Genomic DNA, 18,640 nt, shown 5'->3' with positions numbered 1-18,640 from the left:
GTCCTACTATAACAAGCCTTTGTGCCCACTGCCCATAAATTAGTTCAAGTTCACTGTAGTGCATGGTTTGACTACTTATGCATCCCACCACTCACTGCTGCTGAAAAACAACTAGTGGATGAAATAAACTCCTTTGATCGTTCACCTCTCACCTGTTGCTTCAGAATTAGGTCTTTGAATATTCCTTTCCATTATTTTGTGCTTTCCACATGTGATTGAACTGTACCATTTGGTGGTTCATATATAAAAGCATAATTTATAAACTGAAACTTTGATATTGATTTTTCTAAACAAAGTTTAAGAAGCATGTCATAAAAATACTAAAGTGAGGTTTATTACCTTAAATTTACACAGTACAGAAACCGAGTAAATGCTGTTATGTTCTACCAATGAAATACAAGAAAAACAAAGTGTGCTGGCCTAACAGAGCATCAGATTTGATGTTAGTCTTTGACAGATGTCTCCACCCCCTCTCACCTGTACTTATAAAAGCAGGCTGTACCAAATTTCAGGTTCATGTGACTGCAACCATGAATTTGATTACTCCTCCTCTGCTGCTGCTTCTCACGGGTAAGCATGAAAAAGCTTATGTACGTTATTATCAGTCGTGTTTTACACAATGACTGTATCGCTTTAAAAGTTGTTGTTGTTGTTTTTCCTTTACAAGAGATTTTATATATATATAAATAGATAAATTCTCCTAATCGATTTTTTGAGTACGTCCTAACAGCTTGTGCGGTCAGTGGTGCAGTGCTGCCTAAGGCAATGTGGCATTTTGGGTCGATGATCCAGTGCGCCCAGCCCGGTGTTAACCCTCTAAGATACAACAATTACGGCTGCTATTGTGGCTTCGGAGGGAAGGGGACCCCCCGAGATGGAGTGGATGCGTAGGAATCAGACACTACACATCAGACTTGTTTTCAGTTTTTGAAATAGAAGGGAACTTGACATTGTCTCAAACATGCTCTCTCCTCCCGATCCATTTGCAGGTGCTGCCAAATTCACGATAAATGCTATGCAAATAGCAGAAAGATTCCTGGATGCGGGGATGCTGAAGACCTTCCTTACATTATTGATTTCGATTTTACCTGCAATAATCAAAGAGTGACCTGCTCAGGTAACAACAAGTCTTACTAAACAGGCTTACACACACACACATTTTGGGCAAAAGAAATAGTTAAATTCTAATGTTCTGGGTTTTAAAAAATGTATTTAAATCACAAATTTCCAACTGTCCATGTATGTATGGAACCACGCCACATTTGTAATGTTTAAATGTGTTAGATGTTTAGCTATTACTGTGAAGTTGTGTATTCATGTGCTGACACAGCTCTTTCTCTGCAGCGGCCAACGATACGTGTCAAGCTGCTGTGTGCGAGTGTGATCGTGCTGCGGCTCACTGCTTTGCCCAGAATACATACAACCCAGAAAACAAGAACCTGGATCACTCAGTTTACTGTGCCAACTGATCACATCACCCACCACAGCAGAAAGATTGATTTGTCACTTTTCAATACTCACTATTTCCCATTCATAAGCACTTATAACACAGCTGACTCATTCTTTTAAGGTGTCAGTTTGAACACTGATCCACAAGTTTAACTGAAATATTTTCAACTTTTGATCCCATTACAAAATTTATTCTGCTGTCTTTAGACTGACATCAGGGTCTGGTTTCAGCAAAGCAACCGTACAACATACAATTGGCAAGTCTTTGTTTTTTGGTTTCTTTATGGTCTCTTTTATGTTTTCTTAGCCTTCCTTTTATCCCCTTCTGTGTCAGGTTTGTGTGTTAGAGTCTGTCTTCTCTGTTTAGTTACTTCCTAGTTTTCGTCACTTGTGCTTTGTATTGACTTAGGCTACGTCCACACTAGCCCAGATAGATTTCAAAACAGCGTTTTCATCTGAAAACGCGTCCACACTGTCTTTTTCAGTCGTTTTCACAGAGTCCGAAAATGCTTACGTTCCAGCACTGCGCATGCGTGAAACGCAAGAAGATTCGACCTGCCTCATTTCTGTCTGCCGTTTATTTACTTTGCGGCTCTTTGAAACGTTACAGCAAAATGTTGAGAAAAAGCACCGAGTTTTTTTTTAAATGGACTAACAATGAGGTGGAGTTGTTGCTGCGTAAAAGTACAAAGTTGCAAAAGCGAGTGAGAGTTAAAGAATTTAAAGAAAAGCTATCTGGAGCATGTACAAACTGATATTAATCTTTAATAGGGCTGTAAAATTGAGAGCAAACAAAACAACTGCTGTAGAATGCCCTCTGCTATCTTAGTTTAATTGGTTACATGACTGCATCATATGACTAACATGCGTCATCTTTTTAGAAAGTCTGCATTTTCGCTGTCCACACTGCATTTGAATGTTTTCAAATGTATGCGTTTTCCACCAGCGAAAACGCCGCCTCAGTGTGGAGGCCAAAACGGAGAGAAAACGAGAAAACTAATGTGTTAGTGTGGACGTAGCCTCCACTTGTGTGTTTCCTTGTCTCACTTGGATGAGTGACGAAACGTTTCTCCCACAAAACACTACGTCCTGATGAACAGAATCAACTTTTGGAGATTTACTTTCCTGGATGATGCATCAAGACGTTTCCTTGTCTTGGTTTCTCTGTGTTTCCCATTGTTTCCTGGATGCATTCCCTGGGTTTCCTGTATTATTGTTCCTACTGTTTCCTTGTTATTTGCATTTCCTGGCTCCACTGTTTTTTGGATCATGTTTATCTTTGAACTATTCAGCATTAAAGGCTTGCCATATTTTTTACTTCTGTCTGCTGTGTTCTGCATTTGGCACCACAATAAAACTATCCTCATGCTACGCAGCTGATTGTGACAAAATAGGACTGGAATCTGCAATTTTAAATGTCAGCTGGTAAAAACCCCAGAAAACTATAGTTCATAACATGACAGCATATCAAAAATGTATTTTTAAAGCAACAGGAGTTCTTTGAAATGAAGCTTCTTTGATCCTTACACATTGTGTGTCTCATTAATTAACATGACTTTGTTACTGAAACAATGCCTGTTCATCCTGCTGAATTGTATCTTGGTTAATCAAGTAAATCTGAAGACAATCTCCCCCAGCATGCTTGATGCTGGCCCTGTGAAACTTTTGTTTTGCCACAATATGCCTTGGTCTTTGAACTTATCAGCTCATTGTTGTCTTTCAGATGCTTAATCTCTTCTTGTCACCAACACTTCCATGTGACCATACCCCGCCCACTAGTTTTTGTCCCCTCCCATGCCTTGTAAGTGGTTCTTGGTCGTCTTAGCCTCTGAGTCCCACTCTATGAATCTGTTACTAATACTCTGACACATCCTTGCAACGAACTCTCGGAACAAAGGACTTGTGTGATTTCTTAATATTATTTGAATGTGCCTTGTGCAATTCATCTTTAACATCACATTACTTTGGATTGAAGATAACTTTGGTAAATCTGTGGGGGTTTTCTGTTCAGTGCACTTTTTTGGTCTTTATTTGGAACCACCAAGACTGAAATGCTGCTGCTCTCCGTGTTTCAGAACTTTACCTAGAAACGTCTCCATGTTGTGCTGTAGTTGAAATCTGACAGAAGACACTTGCTGACTATTTACGGAGTGTCTCATTCATCTATCTGTACTCATTGCACACTTTAAGGGACAGAAGTTCAGTGACTGGTGACACAAGTTTTTTTTTTATATTAACGTATTTGTTATGTTATAAAATGTCTTTTATGCCTACAAATATAATACACAGGTGTTTTCAGGGCTTCACCAAGTTGACTGAGCATCTGTACATGGAGAGAGTCATCTGAGAGGAAACACAGGTATGATCAGCGAGAGCGTTATCAGGCACCGCCTCCTGTAGAGATGATTAGCTCCAGCATGTGTGAGCATACAGCACTGTGCTTTTGTGGTGCTGTACTGGGGGTGATACATGACATGAACAACTACACAGTAAAAATCAACACATATTAGAGACAGCGTTTTATCAGTGTCCTTAACTTTTTAAATCTGATGAGTTCGAAGTATGATGAAGGATAATTGCACACTTTCATCTTCAGAAAAATGGCTGTCCGCAACACGCACGCAGAGGGTTTTCGTTTCTTATGGCTCATTAAGAGCATCCCTTGTGGGATTCTGATCAGGACTTCTGAATCCAAACTATAGACATCAGAGGAGATATATGTTCAGTCTGGCTCATCACCAACTTTTGTGACTTGAGAGAAGAAAACTGTTCTGATTAACAATGTTAACAATAGTACAAAAAGATTGGGATCCCAATCTTTTTATACTGGAACCCCCAGGATTCAGCTTCAGAACGGCACAAACTAGTCAGGCATTAATTGTCTGCTCCCAAACCAGAAACCTGGCTCCACTGGCCTAAAGACAATTTTTGCTGTGGTAAGTTCAATTATTGTGAGAAACTTTTAAAGGTGTTTTTAATCAATAAAAACACCTTTAAAGGTGTGTTTTTTTCACACCTGCATAGAGAAAAATCTAACTTTTTTTTCTCTGTAGGTGTGATTGCAAGTAGACTGAGGACTGAACACTACAAGTGTCAGCAGGTAAATCTATTAGTCTCAGTGCAGGGGTGAAGATAAATTTGCACACCTCAAACAAAGAGAAGAATATTGGGTTATCTTAAGACCACTGGGACCCTACACCAGGCAGCTTGTTCAACAAACTGAGTTTAAAACTAAGCTCTGAGTCTTGTGTCCGACTTATGTCCGACTCCACCATGCAAGCAGACCTGGGCACGGTTTGCAGATCCTTTACAGAACCTGTGACATCTTTAAGTGATTCCGGTTCTGGGTCGAGCCAGTGGGACTGATTTAGGTGACTTTCAGTGAAAAAGATGTTGAAGTTCAGACTCTGACTGAATCTCAGTCTGTGAAGACATTTCAATATGAAATGTAATCAGTTTACAGTCAGACTGTCTGCAGCTGCTCTGCTTCCATTAGTGTGACCACTTATAATGGAACAAATGACTGATTATTGATCAGTGCGTAACACACAGTACACACACACTCCCTCCCTCCCTTTATTTGTCTTCCCTCCCTCTCTCTCTATTAGTATGTACCCATATGTGCCTTAATTTCTCCCACCCTCCCTCCATCTCTATCTCCTTACTTCCTCCCTGTATTTACCCCTCACCCACTTCCTCCAATTTCTCCATCCCTATTTACCTTCATTTATTCCTCCCTCCATCCTATCCCCTCCCTGTATTTACCTCTCCCTTGATCCTCCTCCCTTGTCTCCCTTCCTTTGCTCCATATCTTCCTCATTCTCTCCTCCCTCCTACCTATACTCATGTGTTATCTCTTTCCTCCCTTCCTATATCTCTATCTTCCTCCTACTCTTTTCCCTCTTTCCTCCAATCTTTATGCCTTTTTTCCTCTGTCCTTCAGTTCCTTAATCCCTCCCTATTTCCCTTTCTTCACAGCATCTTCCCACTCTATCTTCCTACCTTCTCTCCTTTTCTCCCTCTCAGGCTCCCTCCCTTCATTTCCAATTCACTTACTAGTTTCCTATCTCCCTTTCTTCCCACCATCTATTTAATTTTAACTTTGAGTTTAAAACTTTCCCTTTCGATACTAAAGGCTCAAGCTGCTGATGGACTTGTGATGATGCAGTGAGTACTTCCAATGTGCTTATACTACTACTGCGTGTCATTAACCTTTATCTTTTATCTCCCACGCTGTGCTTTTTGTTCTGTCTCTATGCTCTCTTCCCTTTATCCTTACCCCCAAACCAGTCATGGCAAATAACGACCCTACCAGAGGTTGCTTCCTGTTGAAAGGGAGATTCCCCCCACTGTTGCCAAGTGCTTGCTCATAGGGTATCATTTGATTACTAACCCTAATACTGTAGGGTCTATATCACATACTGTACCTTGACAGCTACTGCTGTCAATTAGATTTATATGAATAAAAGTTTGAATTGAATTGATTATAAACCCTAACGAAACCCAGTCATTTAACACAGCACAGTAAAACCCGAGAATCAACCAAAAACTGAATTAAGAACTGGTTATTTAAAAGTTTCTTTGTTGATTTACTTTCTTATTTAAGTGATGGTGGATTACAACTTGTTCATTTGACTACAGTAACAATATAATTTGAAAAGTATTTTTGCACAGAACATGGCCTTCATAGCTTTTTTCCATCACAAATATTAATTTTCACGACCATCATGTTTGTATTTCATGTTTCCTTCTTTACTTGTCCAGGACTAAATGTGACACAGTTTATCATTGGAGTGACAAAATATCCCCAGTAACACACACACACACACACACACACACACACACACACACACACACACACACACACACACACACACACACACAAATGGGGCTCTTCAAAACTTAAAATTGCCTGTAAATTGTGGTGATCCTATATAGTTGACATGAGACATCGGTAATTTTCCTAAACTTCAGTGATCAGCCTCCACAAAGCCCTGAAACTACTAGGTTGCTATTGTGATCAACTAAACCAGCCTCCTTAATTTAAAGCAGGAAGCCTTTGGTTGTTTAACCTCGTTTCAAAAGTTCAGTTTCGTTGCTGTGTCTGTAGATCACACATAGATTATAGACAGGATTCAATTCAAATCTATAAAGACCTCAAGAGGACCAACATCTCCACCCAGCTGTAAAAGTCATCGACAGTGCACATAACTCCATGAGAGTAAAGATGACAGTGTTAGTGGGATGACCCAAATCCCTTTCTGTTTCAGCTTTTCATTACTCCACCATTATACCACCACTGTTCCAACTTGAAAACTACTGCTAACTAAATAAAATACTCATAAACGCATGCCTTATCGTCTACACCAGAAGTCCCTAAAAATCTGAGGTCTGCAGCCTCTTATTACAACTTGCGGTTATGCACCAAGGCTACTGTCAGTGACATCCTGCAGTAGGAAGGCTGTAGAGGGTTTGTTTGCTTTGCAGCTGATGAAGCAGCTTCTGCAATTGGGTGACAGAGAAGAACAGCCACATTTGAGTGGAAAGATCAATGATAAGCTGACCATCATTCACTGAATTAGAAGATGGTCCATGATTGGAGGGGAGCGGAATAAATTCCTTGTATTGGCATATTACAGGAAATGATACCGCTATATGGGGATTCTAAATGCTGCATAACAGTTTGCACCTAAATATCATGTCATATTTGCTCTTTTACATTTCACATGTGCCTTTCTTTCAAGTTGACCCCAAAATTTGTTCTCCGTCAAGTGTCAAGAGCTACCAAGTTGATTAGAAATATAGAAATATAACATTCTGTAATATGTTCATGTTATTTATGTCCTTTACCTACATGTTTGTGCAACAGAAGTAAACATCTGTCATGCTTCCCTTACCTGATTTTCACTCTGCTAAACTTGTTTCTTTATGGGCACAAACAACAGGAAAAAAAAAAAAAGACTGAAAATATGTAATTGAACCATTTCCAGGTTTTGCTTTTCATCGTGTCCATTTAAAAACAATTTGATTATGTGAATCTTTACCTGGATGTAGATACAGTAGGTGCAGTGAATGCTTATGCTTAGAGTCAACATACTGTTGAGTATGTTGACTACAGCCGTTTTAGTATATTCATTTACAAATTGCATCATTCAAAAAAAAAAAAAAAAAAAAAAAAATAAGAACAGCTGCACAGGTGGACACTGATGCTCATCTCATGCTGAACTAAAAATAAGTGTACTCGTGCAATTCACGACAAAAACAAGAACCTGGTTTCTAAAGCCCAGTGTGTGCACAGAATCATACAACCTCAAAAAATAAAAACCCACGCACAAACACAAAAACTCATAGCACTAATGGATTTTTGCAGTCATCATTTTTTTATGAAAATTTCATTCTATTTCTGATTTATAATGTGTCATCTGAAAAACATTGTATTTTTAGAAAAGAAAAACAAAAAACAACAGAGGAATCATATGAAATTCATTACATGTTACATTTTTTCCACCTCTTAGTGTCTTTGTGTCCATTTCCTCGTGTAAGGAGAGCCGATGCAGCTGTGCTAGCCTCCTGGTTAGTAAAACTAACATTTTTCAAGTCTCAGTTTCAGGCAATTCCAGGTCACTTCAATACAAATGTCAAAATTGAGGCTTGGCGTCAGAGTTGAACGATTACAGATCTCCCCCGTCCTCCTCATTTTGGTCTCCAGCAACCACACTTGTATTAATTAATCAGGGTGAAGTTGGAATGAAGTCTTTTAAAACACCGGCCTGCTCATAACATAACACGTATTTGCAAACATTGAACATTTCAACATTTTCAAATTCTGAGATCATAGAACAGTTCAAAATCAATAACTTTACCAAATGTTTTAAACCGATATCAGGAAGATACTTTAGGTCCAGTTTCAGCAAAGCAGTCCAGATAGCAGCTGTGTACACCAACAGATCGATTTCAAAAGAGGAGGAGGGAGCGCACCTCCGTGGATTATATTGGCTTGTACAGAAGAGTGGTCACGTACTTTTTCTTGTATCGGTGTGTTGCACTGAGAACCATCACCCCGTCCTTTAAAAACAAACAGAAAGCAACCCACAATCACATGATCGCATGACATTTTGACACAGCACCGTGAGAACTGACAATCACAATCTGAACTACAGCATTAACAATTTGGGCAAAAATAAAAAATTAAAAAATAAAAAAGATCTATTCAATTTGTTACCTTGATGGAGAGGGCATACAGGTGATTTAGCATCACATGGTTAGGCTCTGGAAGCAGTGTCGGGTCACACTGTGGAAAATTCACAGCAGGATGAATCAAACGTAAAATTAAACATATGCATATAAATAATTATATAATTAAATGTATATAACAACTCAAAGCCTGGACTTACAGAAATACCAGTGTCCTTGTTGAGCAGCACTTGCAGCAGGTGAGGAGGTAAGAAAGGAGGATGTTTGAGTTTGTCATCTGGCTTGGTTACATATGCGTCCTGTAGGTAGGGGCCAGGAGGAGAACTGGACAAGTCTGGGAAAGAGTGATCAAATGTAAACAAATAAATAACTTCGCCTTAATAAAGCTTTACAGAGAGATACAGCAGACAGAATTATTCAAGGACCCTTTGTAAACAAACACCAGTGAAAACAAACAAAAAAACAATATGCAATATTGAAATAAAAACCAGACTCCTCCAAAATGCTGCAGCTGCACTCTGCATATTTTAGCTGTTTCGGCGCATGTAGACCATCATTTTCTGGGACAATCGATTCAAAGGCTTTTCCATCAATAATCTTTATTAATCAGGCAGCATAAAGTTTGGACTCGATTCCAATCATTCATCTACAGTCAGCAGCCACATTATTGGGTAAAAACTGCTAGTACCCCTGTTGCCTGCATAATTGCTGTAATTCTTTGCTGCATAGACTCAACAAGGTGCCGAAACATTCCTCAGATTTAGTATATTAATTTGATATTGATATGACATCATCACAGTTGCTGTAGATTTGACAGCTGCACACTCATGATATGAATTCTTGTGTTGCACCACATCCCAAAGTCCTCTTTGTACTGACAATGGCCATTTGAGAGCAGTGAACCAACCGTCATGTTAAAAAACAAAACAAACAAAAACCAGTTTGAGATAACCCGAGTCATCTCAAACATCAGCAATATTCAGGGTAGACTGGTGTTGCTCACGCTAATACACCATCAGCAGCCTGAACTGATACAGGGATTATGTTGTTTACATAGTCGGGAGCCCACAGAAATTATAGCTTCAGTTTCCTGTTCTTAGCTCGGTGTGGTCTTCTGCTGCTGTAGTCCATCTGCTTCAAGGTTCGATGTGTTGTGTGTTCAGAGATGTTCTGCTGTATACCTTAATTGTAACGAGGTGTTCGGGAGTTTGTACTGTCGTCCTGTCAGCTTCAAGGAGTCTGGCCACTGTCCTCTGACTTCACATCAATAAGGCATTTTCTCCCAGAGAAAAGCCGCTCACTGGATATTTTGTCCCACCCACTCCATTAGCTAGAGACACTACAGATGGTTTTGTGGGGGGAAAAAAAAAAATCCCAGCAGATCAGCCATTTCTAGAATACTCAGACCAGTGTGCGGCCAACAACCACGCCAAAGTCACTTAAAATCACTTTTATTCTCCATTCTGCATTTTTGTTTGAACTTCAGCTTCATGCCCAAATGTACCATGTCGTTACCATGTGATTGATATTTGTGTTAACAACAGGCTGAATGGGTGTACCTACGTAACAAGCTGGCTGCTAAGGGTACAATCATCAAAGCAATAATCAGCCAAATATCCAAAATTGTGAGCATACAAATCAATATGGCCCAAGTCTGAACATGCTTTGGAGTTACAGAACCACCTCAAAGTTTTTGAGTTACAAATTAACAAGTTTCCATACCCGAGACGTCAGCCGAGTCCTGAGAGTCAATCCTGAGGGCATCAAAGACTTCAAAGTCTGTTGTTTTCACCTGTATGACATTATTGACTGTTCCAGTTTTAGACGTTACCACGGCCTGTGTGAGAGCATAAAAAAATTAAAACATTTTAAAAAGGTAATGATACACACTTCTAAGTGTAAACCACTAATAAGAGTAAACTAGTGACCCCAAAATGTAAAACCTCCACTCACCCCAGCCGGATCCAAGATCCACTGACCATCCACACAGAACTTGTATTGGTGCTCTCCCTCAGGCAAGTCCACAATAGCCACAAAGTTATTCCGACTGGGTTTGAGAAACAACCGCTTGTTACTTTTTAATAAGTTTAAACAGTGAAGCATCTCTGAGGCTGCTTTCCCCTGACTCAAACTACCTTTTGTTGAGTGGGATCTTGGTAGACCAGTTGTTAAAAGAGCCGGACACAAAGACGTCTTTCGCTGCACCCGCCCATCTGAACACAGTCGGTCTGGCCTGCGCTAGATTTTTAGCGTCGCTCTCCAGGTCCTGCTGCCAGGCCAGAAACTCCTGTAACTCCTGTGGAGACTGAGAAGCATGATATCACTGCATTACTGCCCTGTTAGCAAGAGCGCCTGTAGTCTTTCTCCAGACTGAATGGCAAACTTAGAAAAACACTAAAGGATACAGAAAAGTGCTTTTTGTATGTGTAACCTCTAAAACATAGCTTTAGCTTATGATGCTCTTTGATGTTACTCTCCAATTAGATACAAAAAGACTTAATTCACCTTTATCAGGAATTTGACATTGATAAAACAAACTGTTGGACAAATCTTTGTTTTAACATTTGACTTGTGTACACATCACTAACAGAATATATAGCCTTCCTTACATCCATTACACACAGTTTGCACATCCTGAACAGACCACATTTGACCATTTTGACACATTACTGACACTTTGCACCAACTATTTTACAAGACACTAAGCTCTTTGGATTGCTCTCCCTCCTCCGAGGTAGTGTCAACATGTTGCCTCAGCATTAATTAAACTGGTTATCCTGCCTCTTGTTCTCCATTACACTGCACTCTGATCAGTCGTAAAAATAAAAGCTTCTGGTTAATAATTCTAGTTTAGGCCCCTCTTTTACCTCTTTAAAACCATATATAAGAGGTATTGATCCAATTTTATTTATATAGTGTCAATTCACAACAACAGCTACCTGTTACAAGGTGCTTTATATCATCAGGTAAGGAGCATACAATAGAGAGAATATCCCAGCAATCACACAATCCTGCTCTGAGCGAGCACTTGGTGACATAACTCCCTTTTAACAGGAAGAAGCCTCAAACGGAACAGCCAGGCTCAGGGACTGGCCGCCATCCACGGCGACCAGTTGTGGTTGGGGGGGGAAATTGGTTAATTGTACAATAATTGGTACCAACTCATTTAACAACAAATTTACTTCCAAAAGCCTGCATGTCACTTGCTATCCAGTGTAATGGGACAGAACAGAAAGCTTTATTTAAGAGTTCATGGTGTAAACTTGCTCTAATACCTTTTGATCTTCTCTCTGGTAAAGGTCTGCATCATCTGCGCTGTCCATCATGATGTTAGAACGAGCCTCCTTCCCTCCATGATGTCCCTCTCTGTACGACCTCTCACCATGACTTCCACTGGATCGGTCACTGCTGCTGTTCCCCATCCTGATGGCTTCACACACTGCAAGAGACAACGCATCAAGTCAGCAGAGTCTACCGGGAGCCCCGCAGTGGTCCCTACAATGACCACCAGGGGCCCTTCGCGATACAATTCACGTATCCACTAATAACAACAGCAGCAGCAATGATTGCCAGCTAACAACTACAAATAACCCACCAAAATAAACCCTCCCAGTGGCGCCTCGGCTTCCTGCAGGATGAGCACCTTGATCGGGGTGTTTTTATTCTTGTGTCCTTATCGTTGCTTTTTCCGTCTCCTGAAAGTTTTCCTCTGCCTGTAAACAGCAGAGCCGAGCGGCGTCCTCCGTCCCCGCGGACTAATACAAAACAGCAGTCAAGTTTTCTCCTGGCCCTTCTTTCTTTCGTTTTTTACCTTCCGCTGCCCTGATTTTAGTTTTATTCCGCCTTAGTCAGCCGTACTCTGATGACTTTCGCCGTTGAGCGGAAACTTCAGCGTCTGGCGTTGAAGGCCTGTTGAAAACACACCTCTTCCGCCTCCTGTGCTCGTTTTCAAAGGCAGTTTAACTGTTTGCTGCCCTGTCGTCACTGACAAGACCTTCTCGTTTACTGCGGCGGACTCATCTTTTTATATGTCGTGTCCCGCGGCTTCTTGAAATCATTGAAATGCCCAAAGAAAAAGAGACTCGGACGTTATCATCCGCGTTCAAGTACGATTTTTTTTTAAAATATAGTCACAGTTTTTAAGGTTTTAAAGGTTTCGAATGCATTTAGAAGAAAATGCAAACATAGTGTATGTATTAAAACTGAATTTTTTGGACTCGAACTATATGTGCCTATTTCCACTTTTCTGCATGTTTTATCGTCAGTTCAGTTTTATTCATATAGTGCCAAACAGTCACCCCAAGGCGCTTATATCAGAAACTAATACGGAGAAATCCAAAACCATAAAAAAAAAAAACCTCTATTAGCAAACACTTGGTGACAGTGGGGAGAAAAAAACGCTTTAATCAGGAAGAAACCTCCAGCAGGGAGGGACAGAGCTCTGCCATGGCCGGTTGAGGCGAACGGGACGGAAACAGGACAAAAGACACACTGTGGGAGAGATTAATAATAAATATTGATTAATTGCGGAGACACAGAGCTTGAAAAGAGGTGAGTGAAGATTAAATACTCAGTACATCATGGGATGTACCAGCAGCCTTGGGCAATTGCAACGTAACTGAGAGGGTTCAGAGTCACCTGATCCAGCCCTAACTCTAAACTTTATCAAAAAGGAAAGTTTTAAGCCAATCTTAAAAGTAGAGAGGGTGTTTGTCTCCTGAATCCAAAGTGGGAGCTGATTCCACAGACCAGGAGGCTGGAAACTGAAGGCTCTGCCTCCCAGTCTACTTTTAAATACCCATAGGAGCCACAGGTAAGCCCACAGTCTTGGGGCAAATTGTTCTTTTGGAGTGATACAGTAAAGATGGGTTCTAATGATTCAATACCTTATATGTGGCGAAAAGGATTTAAAATTTAATTCTGGATTTAGTTATACAGGAAAAAAATTGTAAATAGAGTCAAATTTTGTTAATTTGCATGTTTATAACTGCTAACATCCTGCCAGGAAGTGGAGATTAAAATTATTTATATGGTTAAATATCGAATTTTTAAATGATGGATCTAAGTGCTCATGTTAATTAATGTGCATTATCCCTGCTAAATAAAAGAATTATCGCCTGTTCTTTACTGACGTACTGCCAGCTTTTCTGTGTTACGATCACAGATCCATAGGTTTCTGCAGCTCAGCACTCACATCTGATTCTTCTGAGACATTCTCACACCTCTCCAGTTTCATGTAATCCATATATCCGGGTGTTACTGTATGCACTCAAAATAAAAACAACACAGGGTCATCAGTTTTTAATAAAATTCATCTCTTTTTTTCTGTCTGGATTAGCAGAGAGAGAACTACTGTACATGTAAATACAATTGACAGCATGCATTTTAACGTGTATCAGTTTGTTCCCTGAAGCAATATGATGTCCTGTTTTTAATGCAATTCCAAAAAATGAATATTTGATAGATGTTTTGAAAAGAATCCAAATGTAGCATAATACATTTAAACATCCTGACATTTTATTTGAAATAAAATTCAGTGGGTCACAATGTTACAGTTTTAAGATTCAAAAAGAAAATCTTAAACAAAAGCATTAACATTAGCAGTCGTTTCCACAGTGGTCATTTTTATTTTAGACTGTGTTGGAGAAAAAAAAATCAGCAGCTTATTGTATTTCCAGGGATATTCTCTATAAAATTTCAGTGCTTCATGTGCAAACAGATTACTTTCCAGTGTTGCAGCATTGGAAACTTGGTCCAAAGCACAAAAATCAAAATCATTCAAAAGATTTTAGCTATGGTTCATTTTCACCAGCCAAGGTTTACAATTAGAGATGTAGTTCCTTCTTTTCTCTCTTGGGGATTTATATGGATTTGGAAAAGGGACTTCAAAGGGAAAACCAAGTCGAGATGACCTTCTTCCAGTGCTGTACAGAGTTTACGATCAGCCGAGAAGCATGGCACTCATGTTTTATGAGGTTCTGCCGATGGAAAATGCCAAAATCAGAGGTTAACACAGATCACAATGAAAACCTCTTCATTAAGATACTTCTGGGTTCACGGCAATGTGCCAGCAGTTTCACTACTATAAGCTGGTGATTAGACTTTTATTTTCTTTTTAATTAGCACAGTGATTAAACTGTAAAAATTGCATGCTGTATTTTTAGCCCTGTAATAGCGTTAATGTAACCTCTCAGATTACAACTACTCATACACGTAGTCAACAGCTTGCAGCAGGTGTCAAAGAAGGTGAAATGAGGCCAAAAGGCAAAGTGGACTGAGTATTGTGAAATTAACCTACTATAGTGTGGCAATATTGTCGCCAGATCATAATCATACTATTGATTGTAAGGAGATCACATGAGTTGAGTCCCTGTTTGAAATATACATTTTGGTATAGGTTTAAGCTTTGCCATCAGCACTTCTAAACTCGTTTTTATTCTGCATGACAGGAAATATGAATATTGTGTCATTTCTATTTTGTGTAATTGGCCATTTTTTGTGAACAAAACGTTTAATGTTGTATTTGTCACCTCACATCATGTACAGTAAGATTGCAAACACAAGTTAAGAATTATCAGTGGCTTCTTCAAACAATAAGATGTTTTCTGTTTATGTTATCAAGCAGATGTTATCTGATAGCGGTTCATAATTTAGCCCTTTAGTTAAAAAAAACCCTGCTCACTGGTAGTACAGCAAAGGCTCCTCTTTTACCTTACATTCACATAGCCTGTGAAAATGCAATTGCAATATCATTTACATAATAGCTTCAGCCAGGATGTACGGTACATTAAAATTAGGTCCACCAGATCTTTTAAAAACCTCCAAAGCTGCTGATGACAGAAGCCAAACAGAGCTCCTTTCCACCACATGGTGCTCATCTCGCCGTAACAGTTCCACCTTTTCGCCTCTTCCATCTCCTCTTTCCCCTCAAGAGGTCACACCCCATGCTGTAATGGAAAAAAAACAGATTGCTGAAATGTCTTGCTCTTTCTTTTTTATACACCTCTTATATCTGGTGCATTCATACCGTGGTAAAGTGTATAATGATGTACGCAGTGATGATGACAGCACCGATGACAAACGAGGCAATCCCCAAGTGGAGAGCTTTCCGACCCAGCCGTCTGGAGCCATCATAGTCCTCGTGGGTATAGCTCTTCTGGGCCTTTGGGACAATTACGGACATTACCGTACATGCTCACACTGTGTGTGTAATGTTTTGTGGGCAAATGTGCTGTGAGGAAAAGACTAGTTCCACTTTCCCAATAATAATAATCCTCATAGTGACACACAGCACGTGGCTTTCATGGGAATCTGCACCGAACATTTAGGAAATGATTATTTGTGCGTTACATCTGCACCTGCCTCTCATGTTGTCTCTAATTCATATTTGTATTGTAGCCAATGTCCTAAGCAGTGGTAACCACACGTTGCTAAGCCTGCATGCCTCATCTTATTACTCACGGCTACAGCAATGCAGCAGCTGCTGTTGGCACTCACGCCGTCTCATCTGACAACTCAAAGACTTGACATCAGTCTAAATGCATCTTTGCTATCTATTCTTCAACTTTGTTCAACTTTGTGCCACCCTGGCTGGTAATGGATGTTCTTTCCTGAGCTTTATCCACATGCTGGTCTGATAGCATCGTTGTATGGAGCATTACTGTAAGCAGTCCAGGGTGTGGTTGGATGCTTGGAAAGAAACAGGAGGTATATTTGATCTTAGCAAACATCAGCAGAAGCGTTAATGTTAGGCCACTCAGAAACGTTAAGTGGGTTGGAATAACTTTACACAGTAAAGATGCAAATTTCTCACTTGACTTATGTTTGCTCCATATTTAATAACTATTGCAATCACCCCACGTGGTCTGTAGAGTTTTTCCCAGCAGTGGTACTTTTACCTATAAAATATGCATTTATGCAGGATAACATATGCTTTGATTTTTTTTTACATTTATTTGTTTTTTTGTTTTTGTTTTTTTAATGCCAGCATACCTCTTAAAAACATTACGCATTCTAACCCACAGCTATTCATTAAACTAAAAAAAAGACAGGATTCAGAAACCTCACATTTCCAGCTTCGAGCAACTTACCAGGACAGAGAAAACCAGCGCCACAATATTGATGGGCCACGCAGGACAGAAACAGGTGAACATGGTGAGCCAGAGGTAGCTCCTCATAGGGGGAGTCTCCCGAGCCTCCTCGTTCTTCACAAAGTCAGAGCTCCCATCCAGCGAGGGCTTGGTGTTCATGACTGGCTTCAACACCCGCCGAGACAGTAGAAAGCAGAGAGGCGAAACAACAGCACTGAGACACTGGGAGACACTGGGAGGCTGGAGGTGGAAGCAGGGGAGGGGAGGCAGTGGAGCAGCGATGATGGAAGATAGAAATCAGCCAGCAGAGATTATGAGAGAGATGCAGAGGAACAGAGGCAAGAAGCCTGAGCAGATACATTTATAATGTTTTACTTCAGACTTGTAATCATGCATTTTTTTTTGTAATCAATTATTTATTATCGCCTATATAAAAGGAGGAAGTGAAAAAAGGAAGAGAAGGTACCATCAGCTTAGTCTCAAAAGTGACAGAGCAAAATATGACACAAAAAGGTCCACCCTACCCTTTTTCCTCCAACCTCATGTACCCCCATACTCAGAACCCAGATGGTATACGTTAATGCGGTCAGAGAGAGAGTATATCAAAAAAGGAACACATAATGGATACATAAATAAAACATTAATTTTTAATAAACACATTAAAACTCTGCATGCCTCTGTGCTCCATCCCCTACTGCTCATGTATCGTGTACAGGCATGAAATAAAAAAGCTCAACAAGGAAAACAGACTTAAAACAATACATATATATTTCAACTAATTTATCTAGTAGCCTATTACATTCATAGGAATGTGTTAAATGTAATTTATTATTATTGATGGCAATGAAATGCACATTTAAAGCAATAATAAAAATAGCACTGTGCCTTGAGCCAACCCTCATTTCTTTACATTTTGTTTCCAGACCTTCTTAAGATGATCTTTTTCCCAGGTTTTCTCAAGGTTTATTTGGACATTGGCTACTTTTTCAGTCTAGTCCTTGTACCTGACCATTGTCGAAGGAATGCTTTTGTAACCCACTTACCACTGACCCAGCAATCGTCCAAACACAGAAAAGGCACCTTTCTCAAGGGATGAACCAGTGTTCTTTCTACACGAACAGCTTCTTTGTTACTAGACGCCAGGTTAAAAAAATACATAATTTCTTTAGTCAAGTCTACGAAAAATGCCAAATACAACACAGTTTGAGTTATAAAATAGTATTTTCACCAACAAGGTGATTCCCAAAAAGCTTGGGTATATCTCAGCATGGTGTGCAGTGTGTCCTTAAAAAATTCAGCGGAAAGTGGTTAAGTGGAGGATAAAATTCTTGTCACTGATGGATTCTCCTTCTCAGAGCCCGGACCTCAACATTATTGAAGCAGCGTGGGATTGTCTTGACAGAGAACAGAACAAACAGCAGAAGAGCTTTGAATGTCCTCCAAGAAGCCTGGACAACTATTCCTGAAGACTACTTCAAGAAATTAGAAGACATCTGCCTCAGATAGTTTAGACTGTGTTGAAGAATAAAGGTAGTCATACCAAATATTCATTTTTAAGCTTGTTGGGATCCTACAAACTCCGTTTATGTACTTTTGTTCCTTTTATGTTTGCACATTTCAATACATCACTGCATCTAATTCTTACATTCCTAATAACATATAAAGAAATGTGTGGCTCAAGACTTTTGCACAATGCTGTTTTTATGGATTTTGTGCAAATTTAAAGCAACGTGGAGTAAAGCTGGTTCTCCTTTAGAGCATATCATAGTAAAGAAACTAGAATTACACATAACATTGGGGTTTGTTTGTTTTTTAAAAATTGAGTAATTTTATAAAAGGCTTATTTTTACTTATTGTTTTGTACTGAAGTTTATTACAAATGATAATTCTGGACAAATGTTAAGACG

General features: G+C 39.7%; 3 protein-coding genes across 3 annotated transcripts; 1 reads left to right on the top strand and 2 right to left on the bottom strand.

Annotated features, from left to right (window-relative positions):
- The first annotated feature begins 530 nt into the window (after positions 1-530).
- Positions 531-2,766, top strand: LOC101471298 (phospholipase A2-like). Its single transcript, XM_004558521.3, has 4 exons — positions 531-570; positions 731-887; positions 990-1,117; positions 1,345-2,766. Exons 1-4 carry the CDS (start codon positions 531-533, stop codon positions 1,467-1,469), a joined length of 450 nt encoding a protein of 149 aa, XP_004558578.1. The 3' UTR covers positions 1,470-2,766.
- A 5,044-nt stretch (positions 2,767-7,810) lies between these two features.
- On the bottom strand, positions 7,811-12,625 carry prkab1b (protein kinase, AMP-activated, beta 1 non-catalytic subunit, b). The gene is made up of 8 exons (XM_004558523.3): positions 12,239-12,625; positions 11,919-12,082; positions 10,779-10,948; positions 10,597-10,690; positions 10,366-10,480; positions 8,844-8,977; positions 8,672-8,740; positions 7,811-8,514 (listed from the first exon to the last, which is right to left on the bottom strand). The coding sequence occupies exons 2-8, from the start codon at positions 12,063-12,065 to the stop codon at positions 8,437-8,439; spliced, it is 807 nt and encodes a 268-aa protein (XP_004558580.1). The 5' UTR covers positions 12,066-12,082; positions 12,239-12,625; the 3' UTR covers positions 7,811-8,436.
- A 1,304-nt stretch (positions 12,626-13,929) lies between these two features.
- On the bottom strand, positions 13,930-16,953 carry LOC101472064 (transmembrane protein 233). Its single transcript, XM_004558524.4, has 3 exons — positions 16,734-16,953; positions 15,671-15,805; positions 13,930-15,590 (listed from the first exon to the last, which is right to left on the bottom strand). Exons 1-3 carry the CDS (start codon positions 16,890-16,892, stop codon positions 15,579-15,581), a joined length of 306 nt encoding a protein of 101 aa, XP_004558581.1. The 5' UTR covers positions 16,893-16,953; the 3' UTR covers positions 13,930-15,578.
- Between the last annotated feature and the right edge of the window lie 1,687 nt (positions 16,954-18,640).

The sequence above is a fragment of the Maylandia zebra genome, linkage group LG12, assembly GCF_041146795.1.
Source record: "Maylandia zebra isolate NMK-2024a linkage group LG12, Mzebra_GT3a, whole genome shotgun sequence".
Classification (NCBI taxonomy): Eukaryota; Metazoa; Chordata; class Actinopteri; order Cichliformes; family Cichlidae; genus Maylandia; species Maylandia zebra.
The sequence above is the reverse complement of the archived record's forward strand: the minus strand, read 5'-3'. Positions and strand labels throughout refer to the sequence as shown.

What these genes read in the sequence shown, in the direction of transcription:
- LOC101472064 (XM_004558524.4), bottom strand. Translation starts at nt 16,892, where the DNA reads ATGAACACCAAGCCCTCGCTGGATGGGAGCTCTGACTTTGTGAAGAAC. An exon ending in CGCTGGTTTTCTCTGTCCTG is followed by an intron (nt 15,806 to 16,733) that starts GTAAGTTGCTCG and finishes ATTGTCCCAAAG; the next exon opens with GCCCAGAAGAGCTATACCCA.
- LOC101471298 (XM_004558521.3), top strand. Translation starts at nt 531, where the DNA reads ATGAATTTGATTACTCCTCCTCTGCTGCTGCTTCTCACGG. An exon ending in TCTGCTGCTGCTTCTCACGG is followed by an intron (nt 571 to 730) that starts GTAAGCATGAAA and finishes ACGTCCTAACAG; the next exon opens with CTTGTGCGGTCAGTGGTGCA. An exon ending in CCCCGAGATGGAGTGGATGC is followed by an intron (nt 888 to 989) that starts GTAGGAATCAGA and finishes ATCCATTTGCAG; the next exon opens with GTGCTGCCAAATTCACGATA.
- prkab1b (XM_004558523.3), bottom strand. Translation starts at nt 12,065, where the DNA reads ATGGGGAACAGCAGCAGTGACCGATCCAGTGGAAGTCATGGTGAGAGG. An exon ending in ACCAGAGAGAAGATCAAAAG is followed by an intron (nt 10,949 to 11,918) that starts GTATTAGAGCAA and finishes CATGCTTCTCAG; the next exon opens with TCTCCACAGGAGTTACAGGA. An exon ending in GGACTCGGCTGACGTCTCGG is followed by an intron (nt 8,978 to 10,365) that starts GTATGGAAACTT and finishes ACTCTTTCCCAG; the next exon opens with ACTTGTCCAGTTCTCCTCCT.